At 47.2% G+C, this 14,008-nt stretch overlaps 1 protein-coding gene, 1 long non-coding RNA gene and 1 other non-coding gene across 3 annotated transcripts; 2 read left to right on the top strand and 1 right to left on the bottom strand.

The window, feature by feature from the left end:
* Positions 1-612: 612 nt before the first annotated feature.
* On the bottom strand, positions 613-2,921 carry PGAM2 (phosphoglycerate mutase 2). Its single transcript, XM_074358664.1, has 3 exons — positions 2,427-2,921; positions 2,153-2,333; positions 613-816 (listed from the first exon to the last, which is right to left on the bottom strand). The coding sequence occupies exons 1-3, from the start codon at positions 2,841-2,843 to the stop codon at positions 650-652; spliced, it is 765 nt and encodes a 254-aa protein (XP_074214765.1). The 5' UTR covers positions 2,844-2,921; the 3' UTR covers positions 613-649.
* An 87-nt stretch (positions 2,922-3,008) lies between these two features.
* LOC141576198 (uncharacterized) lies at positions 3,009-13,124 on the top strand. Its single transcript, XR_012504445.1, has 3 exons — positions 3,009-3,465; positions 5,579-6,297; positions 6,376-13,124. It is a non-coding gene; the product is annotated as an uncharacterized LOC141576198 (long non-coding RNA).
* Positions 10,611-10,683, top strand: TRNAF-AAA (transfer RNA phenylalanine (anticodon AAA)). The gene has a single exon. It is a non-coding gene; the product is annotated as a tRNA-Phe (tRNA).
* Positions 13,125-14,008: the final 884 nt, after the last annotated feature.

The raw sequence follows: 14,008 nt of genomic DNA, 5'->3' as shown, positions 1-14,008 counted from the left end.
GCTTGGGTCAAAGGCTGTGCTGCGGAGGCTGCTGGCCCCAGGTGGTGGCCAGTCCCACCGGGTTACAGGTGGCACTCCCTGTCTGCCGCAGGCAGGCCTCACCATGTCCTGGTTTTCAAGACAGACGACAGGGCCCGCCCCAGGTGTGCGTGCCCCATGAATCGGGTTTGCTTGCTTCTCTGTCCCCGGACGAGGGGACACCCAGGAGGTGGGACTCAGCATGCCTACACCTTGCCCTTCCCACCCTGGGGCTGCAGGGACAGAGGACGGCAGGCAGTCTGAAGGGAGCGGTGGCCTGGCTACAGTCCTCGCTGACCACGGGGAGGACTGGGTCACTCGGACCCTCCCTGAGTAGCCCCGGGCGCTGATTTAGAGCAGGGTTACCACAAGGCTCTCCAGCTTACGGGGTCACCCTAGGGGCTTGGCAGGGAGTACGTGACAGCCAGGGATGGGGACAGGCTCTTGCCCGTGGTCCCAGGGTCACCCCACCCACTGAGGCAGGCTGGGCAGGCAGCAGGGGCCTGGGGTCGTGTTTGTAGAGTGAGCCAGTGCTGGGGGTGGGCTTCCGGCAGCCCACGTGCCGGGCGTCTGGGGCCACGGTGAACTTGAGGCGGCGGGAGGAGGTACCTTTATTGGCAGAGCCCACCCCTCACTTGGCCTTGCCCTGGGCAGCCACAGCCTCCATGGCCTTGCGCACGGTCTCCTCGTCGCCAAGGAACCGCATGGGCTTGGTGGGCTTCAGCGCCTGGTCCAGCTCGTACACGATGGGGATCCCGGTGGGCAGGTTCAGCTCCATGATGGCCTGGTCCGACATCCCTGGGGGAACAGGGTCCTCAGCCCCTCCCAGCCTGTCCGCCAGGCAGCCACCTGCTCCTGCGTCCCGCGGGCTCCGTGACCTTTGCGGGCCACAGAGCCGTCAGCCGGGCTCAGCCCTCCTGTCCCTGACAGCAAGGCCGCAGAAGTGTGGCTCGAGAAGGTCAGGGCAGACCTGAGACAGCAAGCGACAGAAATAGCTGTGGTAAACGGAGGAACCCCGCTCCACCCTGGGGCGACGCCATTGGTCCTCGCGGCCCGACGTGAACTCCAGCCAGACTGGTGGATACTTGGGTTCAGGAAAGACATTAACCATTTGGTTTCTAGAGAGTTCTAACTTCTAGGCACCCTAAGCAGAGGAGCAGGGGTACTTCTGAGGAAGGGAGAGGGGTAGGGACTGAGAGAAGGGCTGCTGGTGGCCGAGGTGGACGGGAGGCCCTGCCAGGTGGGAGGCAGTCTCTCGTGGAAACCCTACCCTGCCAGCCTCCCGCAGCCCCTGGCCTGGAATAGCAGCTCGACCTTTGCTGTCCTGCCACCCCACCCCCTTGGTGCAAGGAGGGCTTAAGGGAAATGCGTAAGTGGGAGGCCCCAGTCCCTCTGCCTCGCCTCGGGGCATCCTTTCCTCCTAGGCCAGCCCCCAGGACGGGGCTGGAAGATGGACTTTCCACCTGCTAGACTCAGGGCCAGCTGTGAGGCGTCTGCTGGACGCAGCATCCTGGGGAAGGCGGACTGGGGCCAGCCAGGCCTCCGTGCAGGAGCCTGTCGTGCTGGAAGGGGTTGCCCCTAAAAAGAAGCCCAGCTCCCAACCTGGGGTCCCTGGGGGTTCCCACACCCTGCATCCTTTTGATGGCCTTACCTGTGCCTGCAGTGGGCCTGAGCTGGGGTGCTGGGGCGGGGAGGGAGCAGAGCCCTGCCGAGGGTCACTCAGACCGGGACTTAGAGCCAGGCGGCCCTGCCTTCTCACAGGTGGGTGTCCTTGGACAAGAGGCCGCCCCCGGCCTCCCCTCCTGTCACCTGGGGCTTGTGTTTGGGAAGCCAGGCCAGCCGTGGGCCCCTCAGCCCCTGAGCAGGGCCTGGGCCCGGGGTCAGTGGTGCTGGACGCTGTCACCCACAGTCTTCGAAGGAAACTCATCTTAAACAGTGTCCCAGCACACACAGGTAGGGACTTATACAAAGCTGTTTTTTTAAATGGCTTCTCAATCCTCCGTGTTTGATTCACAGGCCGAAAGCCCCACTCTGGGCGCTGTGTCTGCAAAGCTGCCGCTGTGCTGGAATGCGGAGCTGGGGGCTGGCCGGCTCCAGGGAGCTCGTCGCCGCGCCCCGGGGCGCCGGGCCTCACCTTCCAGGTGCTTGACGATCCCCCGCAGGCTGTTCCCGTGCGCTGCGATCAGCACTCTCTTGCCGGCCTTGATCTGGGGGGCGATCTCGTCGTTCCAGAAGGGCAGGGCCCGGGCGATCGTGTCCTTGAGGCTCTCGCAGGTGGGCAGCTCCCCGGGCTTCAGGCCCGCGTACCGCCGCTCCTGGGGGCGCCCACATTGCGGTCGGCTGCCCGCCGGCCGCCCGCCCCCCCACCCCCACCCCGGCCTGCCTCCCGCCCCGCCCCGGCTGCTCACCTTGCTGATGGAGCTGTAGTAGGGGTGGTGCTCGTCCATGGGGGGCGGTGGGATATCGAAGGAGCGCCTCCAGATCTTCACCTGCTCCTCCCCGTGCTTGGCCGCCGTCTCCGCCTTGTTGAGGCCGGTGAGGCCCCCGTAGTGCCGCTCGTTGAGGCGCCAGGTGCGCACCACGGGCAGCCACATCTGGTCCGTCCCGTCCAGGATGGTCCAGAGGGTGCGGATGGCCCGCTTGAGCACCGACGTGTAGCAGATGTCGAATTCCATCTTCGCATCCTTGATGGCGTGCGCGCCCCTCTTGGCCTCCTCGGCCCCCTTCTCGCTCAGCTCCGCGTCAAACCAGCCGCAGAAGCGGTTCTCCTGGTTCCAGGTGCTCTCACCGTGCCGAACCATCACCAGGCGGTGGTGGGTGGACATGGTGCCGGTGGGGGCTGTGGCAGGTTCCCGACGGGGACAGGCACCTCCCCAGCGCCCCTGGCTTTATAACAGTCTGTCCCCAGCCCCCACCCCAGCCAACTGCCTATCAGCATTCCAGGCCTGACAGGCGGCGGCAGGTGGCCAGTAGCAGGGCTCCGTGCGCAAGGCTGGCCAGGAGCTGGCCTCAAAATAGCCTCAGCGGCCACCAGTCCCCACCAGTCCCCGGAGCCCAGGCTGGGCGGGGCCGGGTGGGGCCCCAGCAGGGCTGGGCGAGAAGGGCAGAATCCGGGCCTGCCACAGACCTGGGGGGTGGGGGCCAGCAGCAACAGAGGGGCTCTCCAGGGGGAGACTCCCCCTAAGGTTGGGGCTCCCAGCCCCGTCCAGCCCCTCCCTGTTCCCAGACACACACACAAAAAATCCCAGCCACGTTCACTAGTCACTCAGCACAACCGGGGACAAGCCTGAGTTTCGGTAGGGACACTGCTCGATTCAAGAGGAGCCGCGGGTTGCGGGAGCCCTGTGGAAGCCTGTGGCCGACAGCCAGCCTCGGAGGGGCTGCGGCACCCTCTCCACTAGGGACGGAGGAGGAGGAAAGGTTGCTGTGGGCAGAGCTAGGGAGCAGGTGAGGGCTGTGGCCCTGGGGAAGGAAGAGGTCTGGCCTTGCGGGAGGTGGCAACAGTGTGGGGCGAGGTCTGAGCTGGGCGGAGCGGGGTTTCCAGGACAGTCGGGGGAGCTGAAGGTCTGGCTGCTTGGGCCAGGGAGGGGCCCCTTTTTTGCATCCTTATCCCACATCTGGCTACACTCTCCCGCTCTGCCTTCACCCAGGCCAGGCTCATTCCTTCCAGCGGGAACCACCTTTAAAAAGAAATCCTGGATGCATGTCCCCAAGAGGCCCCAGGAGCAGAGGCCACTGTGCCCATCCGTGGTCCCCCACGTCTTCCCACCCGCTGCCATGTTTCTGAAAATGGACAAGGGTGGGTGGGAGGCCATTTCAAGCTTGTGGTGGGGGGAGGGTGTAGCCCAAGTGGTAAAGTGTGTGCTGGGGTTCAATTCCCAGTACCTCCTCTAAAAATAAATAAATTAGCCTAATCACCTCCCTCCCTCCCCCCACCCAAACAGCAACAATAAAAAAAAAAACACAAAGAGGCATTCTGATTATACAAATAACCCCTGTTAAGTGCAGGATACTTTTCAGATACACAATTAGAAAAAAATGAAAAAATAAAAAAAGTGAGGCGAGAGAAACTCTGACACCGCACCCTCCAGCCTTGCTGCCCACCCAGCGTAGGGGCTCCCAGCTCTGGGCCCCCAAGGTGGAGGCTCTCCACCCCAAGGCTGGAGGCGTCTACTTTTTGTCCCTTTGCCCCCAAGGTCCATCAGGGAGCCAGGTGGGGGGTTGATACTCCAACAGGGAAAAGAATATGTGAAAGAATTTCAACCTAAAATAGGACTGGAGGGTATCAAGTGGAGAATCTCACACATGTGCCCTCAGGAAGACTGAGCGGGACCTGTGGGACCTTCCCGGGTTAGACACCCCCCCACCCCCGACCCCACCAAACCATGTCCTCCCCCTGCCTCTCTTTTGTAGAAAAACTTTCCTAGGCCTTCCCTAAGTTCCAAAGAGTAAGTTTAATCTAAGTAGGAAAATGCAGAACCAAAGGGAGACAGCCAAGCAAGACGAAATAGTTTAGCCCTTAAACATAGTCAAGGACCTTAACTTTCTTCTCATGGGCTCTAGATGATATTCTGAGCCATGTCTTTGGAGCTTTCCTGCAGACACTGAAATCCCCACCGGATGGGAAAAGCTAAGTGCGTGCTGCCCACCAGCAGTAGACCCCAGACCAGTTGGAACCAGAAGGTTGATGGTGTTGACTCCTGATCACCTTACCACCAACCGATTAGAAGGATGTCCATGAGCTGATCAGACAGACACAACCCCCTTCCTCACTCTGTTTTTAAAAACTTTTCCCTGAAAAGCCATCAGGGAGCTCACGAGTACTAGCTGCCTGGACTCCTTGCTCGGCGCCCTGCGATAAACGCTATGCTTTCCTTCGCCGTAGCCAGTGTCGGTAGCCCGCCTTCCCTTCACCCAGGTGGATGTGCCCAAGTGTGGTTTGGTAACAAATTCCCATCAATGCCTGATGACAGAAAGCTGATAGTGTAGGAGTTTTCCCAGATAGTGGGTGGTTGATCACAAGTTGTCTTGTATGAAAACTTGGGAAGTTTTGCCTTGGGCATAAATCAAAGATGGCCCAGATTGGGCTGGCCTCACTAAGTGGGCTGAAACGAGCTTTGTTTGTGTGGCTGAATGGATTTTTTTCTGCTTGGCAAGTTTTCAAGGCTGGTCCCTTTCTGGTTTTGATTTTTAACTGACCCAAACCAAACACTCCCTGCCCATGAATACAACCTGCTTCAAACCCTCAACAGACCCTCCTGGACCTTGCTACAGAGTTTCCTGAATTGCAGCTTCTCTTTTAGTCCTGAATAAACTCATCTTTGGGGCTTTCCTCAGCTTGCTTCTTCATATTTAGGCCAACAGATAACACAGACAACTCAAGCTATTCCGGTTCATCCTGACCACTAGGAGAGGGGGAAATAATGGGATAGAGAGAGATGGAAGGTGACAGGGCAGCGACTTTTGATGGGAGGCAGGGGTGGGGTGCTGGAGACAGTCCCTCAGGCTTGACATCTGAGAAAAAGCAGAATGCAAAGGGCTTAGCTTTCTTGAATCCTAGGGAGAGAGCCTTCCAGGCAGAGGAGCCAGGAAAGAACCGATCTGCACAGAACAGCAAACAGGTATGAGACAGAGCGGCACGGAGGGGCTGGGCCCTGAGTCCTGATGAGTGGGAATCACTGGAGAGTTCGAAGTGTGGTTATACCTTAAAGCCGCTCATGGCTGCGGATGCAGGAGTCGAGGCCGAAAGCCCTGGGAGAGGCCGGGGCTTTGTGTTAAAACGAGGCTGCTTGGCCTGGGCTGGGTACAGACTGCGGATGAGGAGCCGCTAGACTGAGATGCTGTGGGGCCTTTCTGCCAACCAAAGGGAGGGGGTGGGCATGCCTTCCTGCCCGTCTGAGGAGTGCTGAGAAAGTGGGGCCCTCAGAGGAGAGTGTAGGACTGAGAAGACAAGACCCAGCTTTCAAGCCTTGGCTGCAGCCTGGCTCGTTCATTCAACAAGTATTTGCTGGGGATGTTCGAGCGCTGGGGGTGCCAGTGGTCCAGCGAGGCCCTGCCTGTGGGGACCTCCATCCCAGTGAGAGGACACGGACGGCATGCAACGTGTGGCACGGTGGACAGTGATGAGGTCCACGGAGAAGCAAGCGAGGGGTCAGGAGAGAGGCGGTTTCAACAGGACAGTCCTGGGAAGATGGAGGGAGGACCGCCCACTGGTTTCTCCCCATGATCACAACTGTAAATCCTGGACAGAGGCAGAGAGCGGATCTCAGAGGACTGAAAGTAAGTAACAGCAGGCAGATGAAGCAAGGACGTCAGATTCAACGTTCCATGGTGAATTTACCTTTTTTTTACTTCCAGGATTGCCCAGCTTGAAACCTAGAAGTGCACCCAGTGTGGACAGAAGAGGCCCCAGAGAATTCCTCTGGTCCAAGGAACGGAAATAAATTTCCTGCAGCCTCACCCCCACCCCATTTGTTTTTTCTCCTTCTTACCAACACCAGCTCCTGGGCAGTAATGTGGAGGTGGCATTGTGATGGCCGCGCCAGCCAGGCAGGCACCTGAAGCCCTGAGAGGGGAGTGACCATCTAACCAGAGAAGCTGAAGCCACAAGGGTGTGTGGCAACCACTCACTGCTTTCCCTCTGCCCTCACATCTTTTTCAACCAATTGCCTGTGGATGGGCACTTGGGTTGTGTCCATGTCTTGGCTCTTGTAAATTATTCTGTTATGAACATTGGGGTCCATGTATCTTTTCAAATTATAGAGTTTTACCCTTTTAGGGTATATATGCCCAGGAGTCAGGCTGCTGGACCTACTTTTGGATTTTTAAGGAAACTCCACACTGTTTTCCATAATGGCTGCACAAAGTTACAGTCCCTCTGAAAGTGTGGGAGGGTTCCCTTTTCTTCACACCCTCTCCAGCGTTTATTATTTATAGATGTTTTTGATGATGGCCATTCTGACTAGTCTGGGATGGTACCTCGTTGTAGTTTGGATTTGCGTTTCTCTAATAATTCGTGATGTTGAGCATCTTTTTATGTGCCTGTGGGCCATCTGTATGTCTTCTTTGGAAAAATGTCTATTTGGGTCTTCTGCCCATTTTTTGAATTTTTTTTAATATTTTATTTATTTACTATTGTATTACTTATTTTTTTATTTTGGGGGTGAGGTAATTAGGTTTATTGATTTTTAGAGGAGGGACTGGGGATTGAACCCAGGACCTCATGCATGCTAAGCATGCGCTCTACCACTTGAGCTACACCCTCCCCTCTGAATGGTTTTTTGTTTTTTTCTTAATATTGAGTTGTATGAGCTGTTTGTGTATTTGGGTTATTAACCCCTCATCAGCTGCATGGTTTGCAAATATTTCCTCCCGTTCCATAGGTTGTCTTTTCAATTTGTTGATGATTTTCCTTACTGTACAAAAGCTTCTATGTTTGATTAGAACCCATTTGTTTATTTCTGCTTTTATTCCTTTCACGTTGGGAGACTGATCTAGGAACTTTATGGTGTCATGTCTTATATTTAGATCTTTAAACCATTTTGAGCTTATTTTTGCATATAGTGTAAGGGATTTTTCTACTTTCGTGGATTTACATGCAGCTGTTCAGCTCTCCCAGAATCACTTGTTGAAGACACTGTCTTTTCTCCATTGCATATTCTTGCCTCCTCGGTCATAGATTAATTGACCAGAGGTGTGTGGGGTTTTTTTCTGGGCTCTCTATTTGGTTCCATTGATCTATGTATCTGTTTTTGTACCAGTACCACAATGTTTTGATCACTTTAGCTTTGTAGTGTAGCCTAAAGCCTCCAGCTTTGTTCTTTTTCATCAGAATTTCTTCAGCAATTCTGCATCTTTTGTGGTTCCTTGTAAATTTTAGGATAATGTGTTGCAGTTCTCAGAAAAAATCTCATGCCAATTTTGATAGGGGTCGCATTAAATCTGTAGATTGTTTTAGGTATGTGGTCATTTTAACAATATTAATTCTTCCAAGAATTCTATCCCATCCAAGAGCATGGAATATGTTTCTATTTCTTCAAATGATCATCATTTCTATTATCAATGTTTTATAGTCTTCAGTGTATAGGTTTTTTTTTTACCTCCTTGGTTAAGTTTATTCCTAGGTATTTTATTTTTATTGACACAATCTTAAATGGTATTTTTTTCTCTTTCTCATAATTTCATTGCAATGTAAAGAAATGCAACAGATTTCTGTGTGTTAATCGTGTATCCTGCTACCTTGCTAAATTCATTTATTAGTTCTAATAGTTTTTGTGGGTTCTATATATGGAACATCACGTCATCTGCAAATAGTGACCGTTTTACCTCTTCTCTTCCAATTTATATATATTTTATTTCTTTTTCTTGACTGATTGTGGTGGCCAGGACTTCCAATACCATGTTGAACAGAAGTGGTGAGAGCGGGCATCCTTATCTTGTTCCTGAAATTAGCAGGAAGGATTTCCGTTTTTCACCCTTGAGTCTTATGTTGGCTGTGGACTTGCTATAAACTGCTTTTACGATGTCGAGGTATGTTCCCTCTATACCTACTTTGGTGAGAGTTTTGATCATGAATGGGTGTTGAATTTTGTCCAATGTTTTTTCTGTGTCTAATGAAATAATTTTGTGGTATTTGCCTTTTCTTTTGTTACTGTGAGGTATCACACTGTTTGATTTGTGTATATTGAACCATTTTTGCAGCCCTGCAATGAATCCAACTTGGTCATGGTGTCTGATCCTTTTTATGTATCGTTGGATTTGCTTTGCTAAAGTTTTGTTGAGGATTTTTGCATCAATATTCAACAGAGTTACTGGCCTGTAATTTTCTTTTTTTTTTTTTGTAGTGTCTTTGTCTGGTTTTGGTATCAGAATGATGTTGCTTTCATAGAATGAATTTGGGAGTGGCCCTCCTCTTCGATCTTTTGGGGTAGTTTGAGAAGGATCAGTATAAATTCTTCTTTGAATGTGGTAGAATTCCCCAGTGAAGGTCCTGGACTTTTGTTTTCAGGGAGTTTTTTTTTTTTAATTATTATTATTACAGATTCCATTTCATTTCTAGTGATCTGTCTGTTCAAGTGATCTGTTTCTTCTTGAGTCAGTTTTATCAGGTTGTATGTTTCTAGAAACTTGTCCATTTCTTCTAAGTTGTCCCATTTGTGGGCATACAACTGTTCATAGTGTTTCCTTATGATTTTTTTTTATTTCTGTGCTATCTATTGTAATTTCTCCTCTTTCATTTCTTATTTTGTTTATTTGGGTCCTCTTTCTTTTTCTCTTGGTGAGTCTGGCTAGAGGTTTGTCAATTTTATCTTTATGAAAAACCACATTTGGGTTTTATTAATCTTTTGTATTGTTTTTTAATCTCTATTTTATTTGTTTCCTTTCTAATCTTTATTATGTTCTTCCTTCTGCTGACTTTGGGTTTTGTTTTTTGCTTTTTTTTTCCTAATTCTTTTAGGTGGTGGTTTAGGTTGTTCATTTGAGATTTTTCTTGTTTCCTGAAGAAGACCTGTATGTATTTCCATCTTAGAACTGCCATCTCGATCCTCTGGCCAAGCTCTACATTTTTACCCACCCTCGTGTTTTATGTTTTTGATATTACAATTAAATTTTTTCATGCATTTTTTATCCATTAACAAATTTTATTTTGTTATTTAAAATACTTCTGTCTTTTAACTTTCATTAGATTTATAAGTGATTTGTAGATTTATAACTGGTTCATCCATCACCATTACATTAGAATATTCTGAATTTAACTTTACCAGTGAGATTTCTAATTTCAGATGTTTTTCTGATACTATACTAATAAGCATCTTTTCATTTCAGCTTTTGAAGTCCTTTTAATATTTCTTTCAAGGCTGATCTAATGGTAATGAATTCTTTCTGCCTTTGCTTATCTAGAAAATTCTTTATCTCTCCTTTAATTCTGAAGGACAACTTTGCCAGTTAGAATATTCTTGGCTGGCAGGGTTTTTTCCCCAGCACTTAAAATATATCATGCTGCTCCATTCTAGCCTGTGAAGCTTCTGCTGTACACCTGAAACATTATGTATCACCTATACTTCAATAAAAAAATTAAAATTAAAAAATCAATTTGAAACAGACTAAAGACTTGCACATAAGACCTGAAGCCATAAAACTCCTAGAAGAAAACATAGGGGGAAAACTCCTTGACATTGGTCTCAGCAATGATTTTTTTGATTCCACATCAAAAGCATAGAAAAAAAAAAAAAAGCAAAAATAAGTAACTGAGACTATCAAACTAAAAACTTCTACACAGCCGAGGGAATAATCAACAAAATGAAAAGTTAGGCTATGAAATGGGAGGAAATATTTGCAAATCGTGTGTCTGATAAGGGATTAATAGCCAAAATAAATATAGAAGGAACTCTTCACTCAATAGTAAAAAAAAACAAGCAATCAAATTAAAAAATGGACAGAGGAAATGAATACATCTTTTTCTAGAGAAGACACACAAATGGCCAACAGGCACATGAAAAGATGCTCAACATCACTAATCATCAATGAAATGCAAGTCAAAATTGCAATGAGATATTTTATCTCACAGCTGTCAGATTGGCTGTCAACAAGGGGGAGGGTACGGCTCAGTGGTAGAGCACGTGCTTAAAATGCATGAGGTCATGGGTTCAATCCCCAGTACTTCCATTAAAAAAATTAAAATTAAAAAAAAAAGAATGGCTGTCAACAAAAAGACAAGAGATAACAAGTGTCAGTGAGGATGAGGAGATTCTCCACACACTTGTGCACTGTGATGGGATTGTAAAATGGTACACTATGAGAAACAGTATAGAGTTTCCTAAAAAAATTGAAAATAGAACCATATGATCCAGCAATCCTACTTCATGGCATATAGCCAAAGGAAATGTTTTCCTCAGTGGATGAATGGATAAAGACAGTGTGGGATGTGTGTGTGTAAAATTCAGCCGTGAGAAAGGAAAAAATCTTGCTATTTATAGCAACATGGGTGAAACTGGAAGGCACTGTGTTAAGTAAAATACATCAGAAAGAGAAAGAGAAAGACAAATACTGTATGGTATCACTTATATGGGGAACTAAAAAAAAAAAAAAAAAAAAAAAGAGTCCAGCTCATAGAAACAGAAAGTACAGAAGTGGTTTTTTAGAGGCTAGGGGTGCTAGAAATAAGCAGATGCTGGCAAAGTGGTACAGACTTTATGCAGAACAGATAAACAAGATTATACTGCAGAGCACAGGGAAATATATACAAGATCTTACGGTAGCGCACAGCAAAAAAAAAATGTGACAATGAATATATGTATGTTCATGTATAATGGAAAAATTGTGCTCTGCACTGGAATTTGACACAACATTGTCAAATGACTATAGCTCAGTAAAAGTGTTTTTAAAAAATGGTACAGACTTTCAAGTGTGAGATAACTATGGTCTGAGGATCTTATGTAAAACATGATGATTACAGTTGTTAACGCTACTGAGCAATTGGAATTTGCTTAGAAAGTAGAATGTATATGTTCTCACAAAACAAACAAACAAACAAACAAACACACACGTTTTGTGTCAGGTCCCTGGAAGCTCTCTACTTTCTAACTTCCATGCTACCCTCTTTTTCTCTTCTTGTTCCTTCCTGGCTATTCCCTGATCACCTCTCATGTTTCAAGATGTCACTTCTTCCAAGCTTCTACTTCTCTAACTCATCGACTCATCTGGCATTGCTGTCCATCCTATGTCATGTTTCTTTGAGAGCATTAATTAGTTCTACTGTAATAGTTTGAGTCTTTCCTAAATCGTAGCGGTTATCCCGCTGACGACAACACGCATAGCTGTCTATCTCCAGGATATAATCAAATATTACCTGGTATATAAAACCAGGGAAATTTCAACATGTAAGAAGAAAGACAATCAACAGGTTCCCACCCTGAGATGTCATAGACATTGATATCATCAGATAAAGGCTTTACAGCATCTCCCATAATCGTGCTGCAACAAGTATCAGTGAACGTTCTTAAATGGGATGGAAATGTACAAAGTACCATGCAAGAAACAAGACATAAAGAGGGACAAATGGAAATTTTAGAACTGAAAAATAAAATAACCAAAATTTAAAATCCACCTGATGAACTCAATAGCAGAATGTAAATGGCAGAAAACAATAATTTGGGAAAAGATGGAAGCTTATAAATTCATGAAGTTCAGTGAATCACAATCAGGATAAACAACCACCAAAGAACCCAAGCCTAGAAACATCAGAATGAAATTTCTGAAAACTAAAGACCAAGAAGTATTCAAAAATCAGACCAAGGAAAATGAAGACATGTCCCACACAAAAATTTGGATGTTAATGCTCATGGCAGCATTATTCATGAGAGCCAAAAAGTGAAAATAACCCATTTTTGTGTCCTGTGGGACTCCCACTGTCCTGGACCTGCTCCAGTTCCAGCCAGAGCCTCGGAGGTGGTACTCCCCACAGGCTGCCCCCAGCCCTTGCCCACTCCAGCCCACACCAACCTGCCAATTCAGCTTTAGGCGCAGTGCTCCCCGTGGACTGAGCCTGGCCCTTACCCACTGCCGCTCCAGCCTCCCCTGGCCTGCACCTACTCCAGCTCCAGCCAACCTGTCAAAGCCACCAGGTGGAAGCGGTCCACACGGGGAATGATCCCACACAAGGTAACTCTTTCAAGACCAGGAAAGGTAGCTGGTTTCCCTAATTCATAGAGACAAAAGCCAAAGGTCAAACAAAGAGGCGATAGATGAGCATCTTCCAAATGAATGAACCGTAACAATAAAAGCCAGAAAAATGCTAATGAAACAGAATTAAATAATTTACCTGATACGGTGTTCAAAGAAATGGTCATAAGGATGCTGAGTGAACTCAGGAGAGGAATGGAAGAACTCACTGAGAACATCAACAGAATCTTAGAAGACATAAGAAAGAACCTACCAGAACTAAATAATACAACAACTAAAATTTTTTAAAATACTCTAGAGGCAATCAACAGCCAATTAAATGATACAGAAAAAAGCAGATAAGAAATCCAGAAGCTAGAATAGTGGGAATTGCCCAATCAGAAGAGCAAATTACTTATTATTATTATTATTATTATTATTATTATTATTATTATTATTACTATTACTATTATTATTATAGTAAGAATAGTTTAAGGGACCACTGGAACAACATCGAGTATACTAACATTTGAATTATAGGAGTCTCAGAAGGAGAAGATACAGAGAAAGGAACAAACAAACAAAAACCTTATTTGAAGAAATAATGGCTGAAAAATTCCCTAACCTGGGGGAGGAAACAGAGATCCAGGTACAGGAAGAACAGAGGATTGCTAACAAGATGTACCAAAGAGATCTACACCAAGATATATTATGACTAAATGCAAACATTAAAGATAGAGAGAGAATCTTAAAGGCAGCAAGAAAACAAAAAAGATTAATGACATACAAAGACCCCCCATAAGACTATCAGCTGATTTTTTTTTCAGCAGAAAGTTTGTAAGTCAGAGGGAGTGGCAGGATAAATTTAGAAGGCTGAAAGGAAAAACAGTACAACCTAGAGTACTCTACCTGGCAAGGTCATCATTCAGAATCGAAGGAGAGAAAAGAGTTTCCCAGACAAGCAAAAACTAAAGGAGTTCATTATTAGTTAACTCGCCTTAGAAGAAATGTTAAAGGATCTTCTTTATGCAAATAAGAAAAGACCACAACTCGAAATAAGAAAATATGTGAAAATATGTCTCAGGAGGTAGAGCACATGCTTTGCGTGCACAAGGTCCAGGGTTCAATCCCCAGTACCTCCTCTGAAAATAAATAAATAAACGTATTTACTCTTCCCCCCACCACCCAAAAAAAAATTTGTGAAAGGAAAATAATCTCACTGGTAAAGGCAGTAGACCAGCCACTTAAAAAGCTAGCATGAACAAGATTATACTGTGTAGCACAGGGAAATATATACAAGATCTTGTGGTGGCTCACAGTGAAAAAGAAT

Source organism: Camelus bactrianus, chromosome 36 (genome assembly GCF_048773025.1).
Source record: "Camelus bactrianus isolate YW-2024 breed Bactrian camel chromosome 36, ASM4877302v1, whole genome shotgun sequence".
In the NCBI taxonomy this organism is placed as follows: domain Eukaryota; kingdom Metazoa; phylum Chordata; class Mammalia; order Artiodactyla; family Camelidae; genus Camelus; species Camelus bactrianus.
Note: the sequence above shows the minus strand (reverse complement) of the source record. Positions and strands in the feature narration are given on the sequence as shown.

Bases quoted from the DNA above. Each gene is read 5' to 3' on its own strand.
- PGAM2 (XM_074358664.1), bottom strand. From the start codon at position 2,843: ATGTCCACCCACCACCGCCTGGTGATGGTTCGGCACGGTGAGAGCACC. The intron at 2,334-2,426 runs GTGAGCAGCCGG...GGGCGCCCCCAG, and splicing joins ACTACAGCTCCATCAGCAAG to GAGCGGCGGTACGCGGGCCT. The intron at 817-2,152 runs GTGAGGCCCGGC...CTGTTCCCCCAG, and splicing joins GATCGTCAAGCACCTGGAAG to GGATGTCGGACCAGGCCATC.